We start from the raw sequence: 14,560 nt of genomic DNA on the forward strand, positions 1-14,560 counted from the left end.
CTGACGTCACTCAGATTGCAAACACCATTTTACCATTGATAAAATTATAAAAACACTAACAATCAAATCAAAACAAACATACACTTATATGGCAATACAAATACATCAGCTGATTTTTTGTTTGCAATTTGGGTGACTTCAGCAAATTACGGGAATAGCATGTAGGCCAGCTGTAGTCTACAGGCCTATGGTTCACGTGCCCCTCCTCTCCATCCCAGTCCCACCCCCATCCCCACAAGTCACAACCACCGCGCGGCACCAGTCCAGTACAGTACTCCTCCCTCAGTAGTCAGTAGGTTGTGTTCGTGTTGTGCCTGCTGCACAGTCGTCAAATCAGTTACAACACAACCTAAACTGTGACAGTCACTAGTCAGTGTTGACACTCACACTACAGTTAGTGAACCAGTAATAAATATATAGAGAAGTGTTAATAAAGTAAGTAGGCCTATAATCATTTAAAAATGCATAAAAAACCTAGTGGAGCCAAGAGCCGCAAGCGGTTGGCTCAAAGAAAACAAACTCAAGAAGCAGTTTTAAAGAACGTAAAATGTATTAACCATTATTTCCATTGATACGGAATTGAAAACTCCCTCCCAAAACAAAACTGGTAAAAAAAACACGCCAATGTATAAATATATTATATGCATAGGCCTATAGTAGAACCATGGAAAAAACATACTCCAGAAGAATCTCGTTCAATACGTTTGTAATGCAATGAACTGTATCAATCAATTATCAATCAATTATCAATTAGTTAAGATGGGGACGCCACTATGTGCGTATTTTAACCCAAATATGAGTGAAGGATGAGTGTAGGATGAGTGGCGCGATCTTGTAGTCTTGTTAGTGACTAAGGCCGACATATTCCTTAGACACAGCTGTTAATTAATAGCCCATACAGCTAATGGCAACTAAGGGACCTACAGTTTATAGTGGAATCCGAACCACATTTTTCCTTGTAATTTACGAATTGGTCTAATTATCAGGATAGAACTGCGGATAGTCGTAGTACTCACTAGTGCGGACGTTAATCCACACCAGGGAGCATCGCATCCACAGTGCATCCCTATAAATATCCACAATTCGTGACCTCCTAGTAGCTGGATTATAGGACGACGCCACCCGTCCCAGTCTGTACTGTACTGAACAGTAATCAAATCACTGCGTAGTGCATTAAGCTATTGGCGCAGGGCAAGAGGCATTCGCATAGCAACTACTGTTCATTGCACTCACCCCAACCCCCAACCCACCTGCAGTGAATTTCGGCGAACTAATGAGTCAACCCCCCTTCCCTCTTCCCCTCTCTACACTGCTGTGGTCAAAACCTTTATAGTTATATGTATATATATAAGGGGGGGCGCTGCTTTTGGGTTTGCCCAGGGCGCCACTGACCCTTAACGCGGCCCTGAATGTCAGTACAGTGTCAAGTGTTCAGTACGTGTTTTCATTAAACAATACCAACATTTCTGAGGGTAAGTTTAAAATCTACACTTAGCCTAAGCCTAGTCTTATTAATTAGGTTTAGTTTAGTGTATAGATCCCTTATACTGTACAGTAAGTCCATTTACGGCAGAAAAAGTAGTCTTCTTTATATATCATCGGTTAGTTCGGCCATTTTTTAGTTCGGCCGGTGGTTCGGTCTCGAGATGGCCGAACGAGAGGGAGTCTACAGTACTAATTCATAACAAATTACGCAGAATCTGATTCTAATAATAAAAAAAATTGTTTTGTTTCAGATCTTTGAACGTTATGCGAAAAGCTTGAGAGAATCTCGTCTAATAACGTGTAATGTTTTGAACATCACAAAGTTTCAGGTGAGATATTATGATTAATGTAATTAGCAAACATAATTATTATTGTTTTACCAACCTTACTGTCTTGCTTACATCATTGTTTAAAATATTTATTCTGAACTGTCTTATTATATCACATACACAAGAGATTGTGTTTGTGCAAAATATACTTGGTCCAAGAGGTCCCTGCTAGACAATTGTTTAGATACATCACCCATTGTGTTGTATCACATTTCATCAAGCCTTTTACAATACTTCATAGTCGTACTTATTTATATAGTACTATATACCCCCTTTATTTACCCCACCACAGTCAAATTTTGGTCGAGTATATATTCCATCCCCCTGTTAAATTTGTAGCTAAGCCTAGTTGTAGAAAAAGAAAATAACAAGAATACTTGGTTAAATTGAACCACAGCACCATACTACAGTCTCAGCTTCCTGGTCTGAAACTGGGGGATTGTGGGAGAGCCCCTCAAGTTGATTTAAGACAATTTGTAAAATTAATGTTAAAATAATGTAATCATTTTTTAATTATAAAATTTACTTTTTAATTATAAAATTAAACTGTCATAACCTAACCTAACCAACCTAACTTGCTGATAATATAAAAAAAAGATACAAGATAATAATGTAATGAAGGCTTACTAATAAACAAATTAGTTCTGTTCATAAACTAAAATTAAAAATGCTTCAAATTCTAACAAAAGATGTATAGTTAAGAAAGTAATCACATTCTAAGCCAAATCTTTGACAATGGTGGGATTCCATCCGGATACCTAATGGACATCAGTCGAGTACGCTAACCACTATGCCCCGAACACCGATGGCTTCACTTCGTATCGTGTTGGTAATGGTGTTCCCTCAAGAGAAGAGTGACGTCACGCCCCCCCACTCCTTCGCTAAAGAGGTTCTCATTAGTTTCTAACCAGGAACACGAGACTCTATACCGGCACCATGTGCAGCTGTTTTCTTTCTTACACCAGCATTCTATTCGTTCAAAACAAAAATGGCTTATATACCTAAAAACTTAAAGTAGAAATAGCATCCACTTATTTTCTTTTGATTTCATCTTAGGTTGTGAGAGTTTTTGTATGATACATTGACAACCTACCTAAAAAGAATTTCCCTTACTGTTACTATGAATGTAGTACTAACTATCTAACCTTTAATAGAATTCCTGAAAATGTATTGAATTTCCTCATAGCTGTTGAAAGCAAGTGAGAAGATGCGTTCACGGCCTCCTAATGGGATGAACAAAGCCAGGGTAGGAGCCATGATGTCTGACTTCACTGTCTGTATGACACTGGCCCATGGACTAGAGTTGATACAGACCTACGGGCTGCGGGCCTTCTATCAGTACTTCACTGGTAAGTCATCAAACAAGGATAAAATGTCTTTGTCTTGATTACAAACGATGCTCATTTATAAACTGTTATGGGGCAACTCATGTCAAAATTATGTGACATAAATGCCTTGAGTGAATATAACTATTTTCTCAATAGGCCTAGCCTGTTTTGAGAGAATAGTAAGTGTTCCTAGAACCAGCCATACTCTAATTTCTTCCTTGAAGTGCTCAGGAGCCGATAAAATCCAGAGGTCGATACTGAAGATGGTCCATGGCTTTAACTAACCAATTTTGTAATATTGAGGGCTTAGAGTTCAAGGAGCGCTCAGGAAATCCTGTATGCGCTCAAGTACAGCTATATTATACTCACCCCTGCAAAAGTGTTATTGAGAATTCTTTGGGCCTGATGAGAATTTTTCCTAATTTGAAGAATTTAAATTACTTTCCCTTAAAGTGTTTTTTGTCTCAAACACAAAATGCCACTGGTGTTGAAAATAACAATAATAAAAATAATAAATTGGAATATAAGGAGTAAGTATGATTCATTTATAAAATTTCTTGTACTTTTTATTAGCAGAGCAGTTTTTAATTTTTAGTGAGGATTCAAATGTTGTTTCTTCACTCAGTAAGTTCTCTCTTATAAAAAAAGTTGAAATAATGCAGATGTATTGTTTATTTAAAGTAGATAGTTGTATTTTTAAGACAAAATTATATCTGTGAAATACATTTTTTTCAGCTGGTGAAGACGAGGAAAATCGGAAAGCAACTTTTACAAGATTGAGCAGCGACGGAGATTTCCAGATTTTTATGAATAACTTACACAAGGCGGTCTCTGCCCCAATGGTGATTATTGCTTTTGAACATAAATTTATATTGCAATGACAGTTTCTTCAAGTGTCAATTGTGTTGTTAGTAATAATGGTATTGGGGTAAAAGCTAATACTTTGGTCCTGGACCACCAGATGGCAGTAATCGTCATGACTTCCAACATATTATTGGTATGTTATAGAGATTGAAATCCATATTATGTTTCCTGAGCCATTTAGCCCTACAGATATATTTTGTTTACCAAAGCTTAAATGGGATGCTGAATTTTTATTTCAGGATTAGTGTTGCCTACAGTATTATTTTAGGGCTTCTGATTGGCTGAGGGAACATCATTACCGCAACGATACGGATTGATGCCACCGGCCTCGGTGGTGTTGTGGATATAGTGCTGGACTGATAATCTGAAGATTCCGGGTTCGAATCCCACCTGTAGCACTATTTTTTTGTATTGGATTTCTTCTTTATCAACAAGTTTGGTTGGTTTGGTATGACGGTTTAATTTTTTAGTTAAAACATTATAAAATTGAATTTGACCCATTTATAGTTTTATTTTATGAACAGAAATATTTTTTCGATTAAACCTTCATTCGATTTTTCATTATCAGCAAGTCTGGTTAGTTTGGTTAGGTTATGATAGTTTAATTTTATAAATAAAAAATTATAAATAGGATATGAGGCATTTATAATTTTATTTTATGAACACAACTATTTTTTCAATTAATAAACCTTCATTAGATTTTTTCATTGTCCACGTTTGGTTGGTTTGGTTCTAGGTTAAATGACGGTTTAGTTTCATAATAAAAAAATATAAAATTGAATTTGAGACATTTATAATTTCATTCTATGAACAAAACTAATTTTTCAATTAGTAGACCTTCATTATAGTCAATCAGAAGCCTCTATGACACTGTTGGCAAAATTAATCCTGAAAAACAAATTGTGCAAATGGGATACAAACCAAGTTTTTTTTTTCATAAATTCACAGGATCAGGTTTGGAGCCATCCCAAACATGAACGCCTGGTGCAGATATTGAAGAATCATTTCTGTCAAGCGGAACAGCAAGGCACTGACACCAAAGTCATTATATTTTGTCAGGTAATCAATAATCATCTATCTATCTTATACCATTTATATAATAACAGATAACTTATCTCTATAACATTCCTTTTTCACCCGCCCTAACCAGTTTATACATTTGAGCTGTCATTTTAAAATTTATGGTAATGATGATACCAAAGGTGTTATTTGTCGACAACAAAATTGATAGATTTTTTATACCAAAACCACTGATACAATTTTTTTTCCTGTATGGATTTTTTAAATATGGAGTTACAAAGCCCTGTATTTTTGGCCTTCCATAAAGTAACTGTGGAGTAGTATTATGAGATGTTTTTAAGTTAAAATTTAAATTAAAGTTAAAAAGTAAAATGAAGATATTTTGAAGATATCATAAAGAAAAATCTGAGATTTTTAACCAAGCCAAACTCGAGGTAATATCATGATCAAATACCACAGTCTTGTAGAGTTCATTAACCACAGCCAGATTGTAAGGAGACAAAACATTTAATAAAAATTAATTTTAATTTTAAATATGCATATTTTATTGATATGGTACTGACTAACGAAATATAAATAAAATGTAAATAATGTAAATATAAATATAATGTAAATATGTAAATATAATGTAAATATTGTACGTGTGATTTGATTGATATGGTATTGACGGGGCTGATTAAGGTTGTGGTAGGTAAATCACTCTTTACTGTATAGAATTATAGATCTATAATAGAAATATTGAGAATTATAATTCATTGTGATAGCCCTGATAGTGCAATAATGATTAAAAATGGGTTGTTACAACACATGTCATTCAGTTCCAGAAGTGGTTTGGCGAGATGCCATCGTCAAACACTTCAGTCCTAGGAATAAATAAAATCAAAGTATTTACTTAATCAAGCAGATTTAATGTATTATTTATTATTGAAACACGTGTTTTGTTTCTAGTACAGAGTAGTGGTCAGTGAGCTGTATGAGCTGTTGCAGAAAACTCATCCTCTCATCAAACCAGTCATGTTCATCGGACAAGGAGTGGGGAAAGACAGGAGTGGCCTGCCTCAAAAGAAACAGATAGAGGTTAGAGGTTGTGTTCACTATCAAGTACGGGTTGGGTTTATTACAAGAGCTGACCAGTGGTTGTGAATGAAAATACTTGAAATATTGTAAAATTATTGCAAATAGAAAAAAAACTTGTTATAAATAGGTCAGTTTGTCATGTCCCATACAATTTAGCGTCTTAGGGGAAAAAAGCGTAAAAAAAGATTGGCATTCAAAAGATATGTAAATATGGTCTACAATGATAAAAGGGCCATTATAATTATTAATGAGTTGAATGATTAGTTACTAAGACAATTCATGCTATAGCCATGATCACCTAAAGGATAAACATCCCCCAATGTAGCAAACCTGCAGACAAAGTCAATTTTCATTGTTTGATTGAAAATAAAAAAAAATTCTTTAAACATGTCTGATTTATTCCCTATCCAAATTCTGTAATATTAGATTCAATGAGTAATTGGAATTGCTGCTACAAGGAAGATATGAAATAAATAAATTTTCTAAATGTTATCCATATATTACCGTATCCAACAAACAAAGAATCTAATAAAATCATAGACCAAGTAAAGTTTAGTATTGAAGCATTCAATTTCTTTGTACCGTTGAAATAGGATCTTTTGATTTTCAGGTGATGAAGGGATTTCGTCAGGGCATCAGCAATGTGCTGATAGCCACGTGTGTAGCTGAGGAAGGACTGGACATCGGCTCAGTGGATCTTCTGGTGATGATGGAGTGTCAGCGGTCACCAGTCAGGCTGGTACAGAGGCTAGGGCGTACAGGACGACACAGGCAAGGGCGCTGTGTGGTGTTGCTGACTTGCGGCAAGGAGGTGCAGGTAGGTCTAACTGTTACATATCAACTGTCAACTGTGTGCTAGCTCAGTAGATCTTCTGGTGATGATGGAGTGTCAGAGGTCACCAGTCAGGCTGGTACAGAGGCTAGGGCGTACAGGACGACACAGGCAAGGGCGCTGTGTGGTGTTGCTGACTTGCGGCAAGGAGGTGCAGGTAGGTCTAACTGTTACATATCAACTGTCAACTGTGTGCTAGCTCAGTAGATCTTCTGGTGATGATGGAGTGTCAGAGGTCACCAGTCAGGCTGGTACAGAGGCTAGGGCGTACAGGACGACACAGGCAAGGGCAGTGTGTGGTGTTGCTGACTTGCGGCAAGGAGGTGCAGGTAGGTCTAACTGTTACATATCAACTGTCAACTGTGTGCTAGCTCAGTAGATCTTCTGGTGATGATGGAGTGTCAGAGGTCACCAGTCAGGCTGGTACAGAGGCTAGGGCGTACAGGACGACACAGGCAAGGGCGCTGTGTGGTGTTGCTGACTTGCGGCAAGGAGGTGCAGGTAGGTCTAACTGTTACATATCAACTGTCAACTGTGTGCTAGCTCAGTAGATCTTCTGGTGATGATGGAGTGTCAGAGGTCACCAGTCAGGCTGGTACAGAGGCTAGGGCGTACAGGACGACACAGGCAAGGGCGGTGTGTGGTGTTGCTGACTTGTGGCAAGGAGGTGCAGGTAGGTCTACCTGTTTCATATCATCTGTCAACTGTGTGCTAGCTATATATTACAGTAGAGTTTTGACCAACCTATTTATTTGTTACTCGCCTTTTGTGCTATCTTACACTTAATCCCGATGATCTGATACTAGGGTATTTTGGTCCTAGATATTTTTGGGTTGGGTGAAATCAACAGTTGGATCAAAATTCATGTTTCTGGTCCCTGGACTATATGGTTAAGACAATAATGAGGTTATCCTGCCACATAGATTAAAGTTTTTTGAAAATAAACCAACCTACACAGGATATACTTTTCTTAAATATATTCCAGAAAACATAAGAAGAGAAAATAATTTAAATAAGTTCAGGAAATTGCTGAAAGAATATTTAATACAACTGGCCCCTTACTCCATAGAAGAATTTTCCACCTCCCAGATATAACCTACTGTAGATATAAATATTTTTGTTATTACTTTTCATTTTTGCTTGGTTAACTGTAAATAGTAGATTTTAATTAGATTTAGTATTGTATTATATATGACGCTATTTACTGTACAAACTATGTACAAAAAAATGAATAAAGAACTATGACTATGACTATGACTAATAGGTTTTGCCCAACCCGCCATGTTAAACTTCCCTATCCCAAGTGTGATGTAAACAACTTGTTTACCTCACTCGGTGAAGTATAGTTTCAAAAACTCACTCGGTGAAGTAATGAAACCCATTCATATGACATTGAGTGCTCAACTTAATAAAATATACCTCTATGAAGCCAACGACGTTCAACGCTAGAAATCAGCTGTGCGCTTGAATGTTATTGTTATGCTTTAAAGTATTTTCCTATCCTAGCTTTTGTTTGTAAAAGAATGTTACTGTTAGAACTAGAAGATAAGTGAAATGGATAATGAAAAATATTGTATGTAACCCCCTGTATATTGTCGGGTCAGGTAAAATCTTGTACGTTACACGTTAAGCAAGAGCGTGCTTAGGTGAATTATGCAACTCGCTTCTGCTCGTTGCACAACATTCACCTGCGTGATGTAAAAACGTTCTTACTACACTTGTAACGTAAATGGCTATTACATACCTCCGTCAAATTGTCTCAACAATCTGATCAAAAGTTTGGTTTGGGCTGCAAATAACTTTTGAACTAAGTGAAAATGAGATAAGTATCAGAGCTTGCTGCGACCGGTTTAGGAATTGAGAATCTACTGTAATTCTTTTACATTACAGTATTTGGCAACTTGGTTACAGTATTGTTTGGTCATGTTCAACTAATTTTCTTTGTGAAAAAAATTATGTATTAATATTGACTTATACATGTATGTATGTTCACAGAAATTTAATGAAGCGATGGCTACAAGAAAGTCTTTCATTTCAATGATTGAAAATTCAAATGTGTTGAAATCTAGTCTCGTTAGAGAAGAGCCACAAATGGTACCTCCACGTAAGTACCTACTGTTTTCTTCATATTTAAATACTGAAAATCGATTATTTCGTTGTATTTTATGAATATTTTGCTGTACTCATATTGGTAATCTTGTTTTTCATGTCTCTTAAACTTAACTCTCATATGCAGCTTATGAGGAAATAATGTTTTTTTTTATTTCATAATGCAGCGTTTGCATGCGTTGCAGCGCAAGTCTAAAGTAGGATTTTTACTCACTAGGAAGTAAAAAGTATTTTTAGCCCTTAAGGAGTAAAAATCATTTTTTGCCCCTAGGTAGTAAAAATCAGCGGTTCAACTCAGTTGTAAATTTTGATTGTAAACAAAATTGCATGTATCGAAAGTAAATAAAGTATATATTGATTGTTTAATAATTATAGTTAATTGTTGCCTTATTATAAATAGTTTGACCTTTTGATGGTATAATGTACACTAACATAGTCGTAATAGAAGAAACAATTGAATCTAACAGTTGAAACTAGTACTTAGTTGCCTTATTATAAATAGTTTGACCTTTTGATGGTAAACACTAACATAGTCGTAATAGAAGAAACAATTGAATCACTAACCAAACAGCTGCTTGTTTCCATTAGCAAATTAAATTGAAAACAAGTTAGAAGTAATTTTGAGAGGTAATTGTAAATGAAAACTATTTTAGTTTTGTAACATAGTTTGTTCAAATAATGGTGCAATGTAATGAGAAATATAGGTAGTTAGTTTATCAAAAAGGGCAGAAAGGGTCTTTTCAACCCTCGCTCATTTTCCGGCGCTTGGGTCGAAAAAGAATAACTTCAAGCCCTAGTGATGAAATATACTATTACTGTTTTCCAGTTGATGCATGAAATAATTTTACATATTACAAAACTAATATTATTTTACCTTTAACTCTGTACATAATTTTCCTTTTTAGACATAATGCCGAAAATGCAATTGGTCCACATCAAGGTCCCTGAACGTATAACGCCTGCTAAGAAGAAGAAGCAGGCTGACATCCGTCAAGCACTCTTAAACAAGATTAATGAATGTGATGAAAAAGACCCTGAAGAATCTCCTTTCCTAGATCCAGACCAACTGGCTGAAGTGGAGAAAGAACTTGGTGTAACCCAAGTCAAGTTTGATTCAGTCACTTTTAAAAATCCGGAATACCTTTTCAAAAGAATCAATGGTGAGTTTATGTTAGACATTTATTAATATTTTCCGTCTTTTAAATAATAAGTTCAAATATATCGATTTTCGTACAAAGATGTATTATTTTACTTTATGAAAATACTTGTAATTAAAGTTTCATACCTTGCAAATGTGTTTGTGCGTTGTTATTTTAAGTTACTATTACTGATGGTTTCATAAAATTAAAAAATGATTGTTTCAGACGCACCAATGCAACCTGATGAACTGTTCAGCGCAACGTTCACTCGACAATCGGAGTACAACGATTGGAACAGAGTTCTGCACCAGACGTACCTCGTGTTGCACTCCTCCGACACGGAGACTCTGTGCCATCTGCTACACAAGTCGGAGTCCATGCTACTCAACAATCACACAGGCATGTCCAGGAAAACCAGGAGTTATAATTGAATTTGTTGTACCAAGAAACAACCACGAATTATGTAGACATTTCTAAATTTCCCCAGGATAATTAATTTTAGTTTGTGGTCATAGCGAGATTAAGAACATCTTCCAGAGTCACAGCAATATCGTGAACTTCTTCCCGTGTTCACAATAAAATCGAGAACAATTTCCGCTGTCACAGCAATTGTGTGAATATTTCCAGTGGTTTTACGGCCACCCTCGTAAACAGTGATAACTTACTTACTGATGTGGCCACTTATACTCCAGTTGGTACTTTGACACATCCTATCCAGGACATTTGGTCCACATCAACTCCCCTCAGAAATTTTAAGCCCTAACTTCATATCCCTCTGAACCTGGCTCTTGCTTTGGGTCTTCCTTCTTGTCTTCCGCCTTCAGCCACAATTCTCGATATATGCTTTTACTATTGAGTTCTCTTCTTTCCTCAAAATGTGTCCAGTGCAACTAAACCTCCGGTTTTTAATCCCTCCCACTATATCTCAATCTTTGTATGGAAGAGAGACTTTTTTGTGGATAGGATAAGCTTTTTTATGATTAAGATTTATCAACGAGAATGACATACCAACATATGCAACACTTTGATCCTAGCAAGCGTTGATAAAGCATTTTTTAAATCACTCAGCCTGCACACTTTTTTGAAATTGGGATACTTTAAAATTTGTTTTATTTACTTTTTTGAAAGAGGCTGAATAACCAGTTACTTTACTGATGTAAGTTACTTTTTCAATTAATAATAAAAGATTATTAACCAACCAGACCAAAATGTATATAAATGGCAATTTGATTGTTTTATTGAAATTATTTCTCATTTTTTTATTTTACAGATCTCAACTCACAGCAGTTGAACTGCAGCAGTTTAATCCCTCAGAAAAAGGAAGCGAAGAAAGGCAAAACCAAAACTGATAATGTAGCGAAGAAAAAGAAAACTGAGAGAGCAGAGAAGCTCGGAAGAGATATACGAGAGTGTATGGCTCAAGCGGCTGACAAGGTGCGACTGACACAGGATAAAATAAGCAGAGAAAATGAGTTTGTAAGCCAAGGAAACACAGCATCTGATATTGTTGAAACTTTCCCTGACCCTGTAGTTCTGGAAATATCAGATACTATGTCAGTAGAGGCTATCAAAGAGAAGAAAAACACAAGCAATCAGGAACTAAAAGAACTCAACTGTGTGTTCTGTGACAAAGCTGTGAAACTTTCAAGGAACTACTTGTTAGCAAAGAAGTCTTCAGTTGATGACAAATTATTGTATGTTAATTTAAGAAAAAGTGAATCATTTGTTAAAAGTAAAAGTTTATCAAAAGAAGCCATCGAAAGCATTAATATTGTTCAAATGTTCAAGGAAGAATCAAATTTGGTAGATAAAATTAAGAATAGTCTGCAACGACTTAGGAACAAAGTGAACAAAATTGGTGAAAAGGCCTCCTCTTCTTTGATTAGTGTGGATGACATTTTTGATACTGAAGTCAACACTTCACCAATATTAGATTCAAATTTGATTCAAAATCGAAGACCATCAGGTGACAATAGACATGAGGCAAAACCAGATGTTGAAGATGAGGATTTTTTCAACCTAGATGATCTTTTTAAAGAGGACGAGGATGTACATTTTCAATATTTAACACAAAGTACAAAAACGTCAACTCCTATTAAAGTAAATGTCACCTTATCTAATGGAGCATTAAATAAAAATAGTAATAACATATCTGTATTTTCAAGGACAGAAAAATCCCAGCATGATGGTGTTCAAAAGAATTCCATGAGTAACATAAACAACCTTCCAGTTGTAAATTCTGATCTTTTCTCCTCTCCTCTGAACTTGAATCCTAGTCAAGGTAAACAAGTGTTCAAAATTCCTCCGATGAAGCTGAAATCAGGACTATTATCAAGCCCACAGAGTGTAACTTGTGTTAATAACTTTTCTACTCCTGTGTCGCCAATTCTATCAAGCCAAAAAACTACAAACCAAAATCATACAATCTCACCTATTTTATCCAGTCAAGTTCCTCCAAGTCACGACTCGCTTTTATCACCAGTCTTGTCAGGACAGGTCAATACAAATAATCACAACTTATCACCAATTTTGTCTAGACAAATTACTTCTACGCCTAAAGTTGAAAGAAAAGTTTTGTTTAAAGACAATTCTAGTAAAGCTGACACCGAAACGTCTGAATTGTGCAAACCTCTGAAACCAGTTGGTAAATATTCAGATGCAGACTTAGCAGAGATAGAAGCTTTAAATATGTTTTCTGCTAGCCAGCTGTTTGATGATTCCAGTGAGGAAGAGAAGGAAGAGAAAGAAGAAAATTTAGATCAGTCGTCCATGTACACAATCAGCCAAATGGTTGCCAAAGTTTCCTCTTTAGCAGAAAAAATGAAAAACTCTGCAACAACAGTAGAAATTAGTAATCACAATCAAAAACAAGCTACAGGCTCTTCAAACGCAGGTTTTGATGACAGTGATGATGATTTTATATTTGATCAAATCAATTTAGATAACTTCTCTTGTCAGAACCTTTCCACCAAAGAACAGTTGAACAACAAAAGTAAAGATGGTGATTCCTTTAAAATTACAATGCGCAGTTCAAGTAAGCAAAATTTGAGCGATTCTTTAGCAATTGAAAAGAATGAAATTGAAAAAATAAAGCAGTTGAAAAATACAAATATATCACAATGTCTAACCAATATGTCTACTGAAGATGTGTTGAGCTCAAAACAGCCCGAGAAAGACTTTTCTCAGAAAAATGACGAGTCGTTTATTTCTTCAAGATGGTTAACATGTATGAAAACTCCATTGAAAACCAACCAGTCCAAATCAAAATCAGTCTCATTTGCTTCCGAAACTAAACACTTTTCTTGTGATTCAGATTCTGATAGTGATGTGTTTGAAAGATCAACAACTAAAAATAAACCCAAAGTAACAAATGTTATGCCTAAACAGAGAAAAGGAAAATCTGCAAAACTGGTAAGTGTTCTGAACTTTTAAAAATATTTATACTCAATTACCTTTATTAGATAGTTAGCTGTTGTCTCATTTATCTTGTTTGTTGTTCAAGAGCTTCAATGTCGCTGATCTTTTGTAGGATGTTTCAAAGGTATTTTAACTGGTTTCGATCCTGAACTGTTGAAATATATTTTTTCCTACAGTTACCTAACAATGTACATGTTCTCTCACTGATTTGAGAAAGCAAAGTGGCCAATTCGCTCATCAGTGAGACAATGTTGAATGTTAACATTGTCTCACTCTAATTACGTTGTCTCACTCACTCCAGATTTGCAACGTGAAGGCACGAAATAGTGAGCGCGTTCAACATGCAGACAAGGTCGTATGGGCCCAAAATACGTTGGTAGCATTGGCTGTAAATCAGCTCAGCTGATCAGTTGTTGTACTGTTGTATCATTAAATGTAATATTAAAAGTTCACTTCTGTGTAAAAATATGTCACGTTTCTTTACCAATTTATTTGTTTTATGGTAACTGTAGAAAAAATATAATGTGCAACTCGAGTGCAAAGTGCAACTGCCTCACTCGAGAAACCATTCCTCACTCGCCTATGGCTCGAGAGTAAGAATTTCTCTCAGTGAGTCAATTGCTCCCTTTGCTCACTAGTTGCACAAATAACTATTTATCTTTCGCCTCATTCTATTCTAATTGATCTAAGTAGCATTATTAGTCATTACATTTTAATTCTAGTTAATATTTCAAATTTCTACATAATTTAAAAATAAATTCATAGTAAACTTGTCTTAGATATTAATGACTAAATTATAAGTAGATATAAAACTTGGCTACTCTGTTTAAAAATACTGTACACATTTAAATCAATCTTATGAGATAAGGAAATGAACACTAGTACAGTACTAAAGATTTCTTTACAAAACTTGGATCAGTGTGGAAATAAGACATTTTTTAAAGCCAAGTACAGGGTGCG

The 14,560-nt window shown here is 35.5% G+C and overlaps 1 protein-coding gene across 1 annotated transcript in view; it reads left to right on the forward strand.

Moving 5' to 3' along the window:
- The window catches only part of LOC128989556 (Fanconi anemia group M protein-like), a 29,999-nt gene that overhangs the window by 6,422 nt on the left and 9,017 nt on the right, over positions 1–14,560 (forward strand). The window contains exons 4-17 of the mRNA XM_054411456.1: positions 1,737–1,814; positions 3,001–3,163; positions 3,878–3,984; positions 4,955–5,065; positions 5,975–6,103; positions 6,714–6,920; positions 6,963–7,092; positions 7,140–7,264; positions 7,307–7,436; positions 7,484–7,608; positions 8,931–9,039; positions 9,950–10,204; positions 10,409–10,582; positions 11,454–13,594. Coding sequence (XP_054267431.1) covers positions 1,737–1,814; positions 3,001–3,163; positions 3,878–3,984; positions 4,955–5,065; positions 5,975–6,103; positions 6,714–6,920; positions 6,963–7,092; positions 7,140–7,264; positions 7,307–7,436; positions 7,484–7,608; positions 8,931–9,039; positions 9,950–10,204; positions 10,409–10,582; positions 11,454–13,594 — 3,984 coding nt within the window. The remainder of the gene's footprint in view (positions 1–1,736; positions 1,815–3,000; positions 3,164–3,877; positions 3,985–4,954; positions 5,066–5,974; positions 6,104–6,713; positions 6,921–6,962; positions 7,093–7,139; positions 7,265–7,306; positions 7,437–7,483; positions 7,609–8,930; positions 9,040–9,949; positions 10,205–10,408; positions 10,583–11,453; positions 13,595–14,560) is intronic.

The sequence above is a fragment of the Macrosteles quadrilineatus genome, unplaced genomic scaffold, assembly GCF_028750875.1.
Source record: "Macrosteles quadrilineatus isolate MER2022 unplaced genomic scaffold, UCM_ALF_1.0 Scaffold_3__2_contigs__length_128488019, whole genome shotgun sequence".
NCBI lineage: Eukaryota > Metazoa > Arthropoda > Insecta > Hemiptera > Cicadellidae > Macrosteles > Macrosteles quadrilineatus.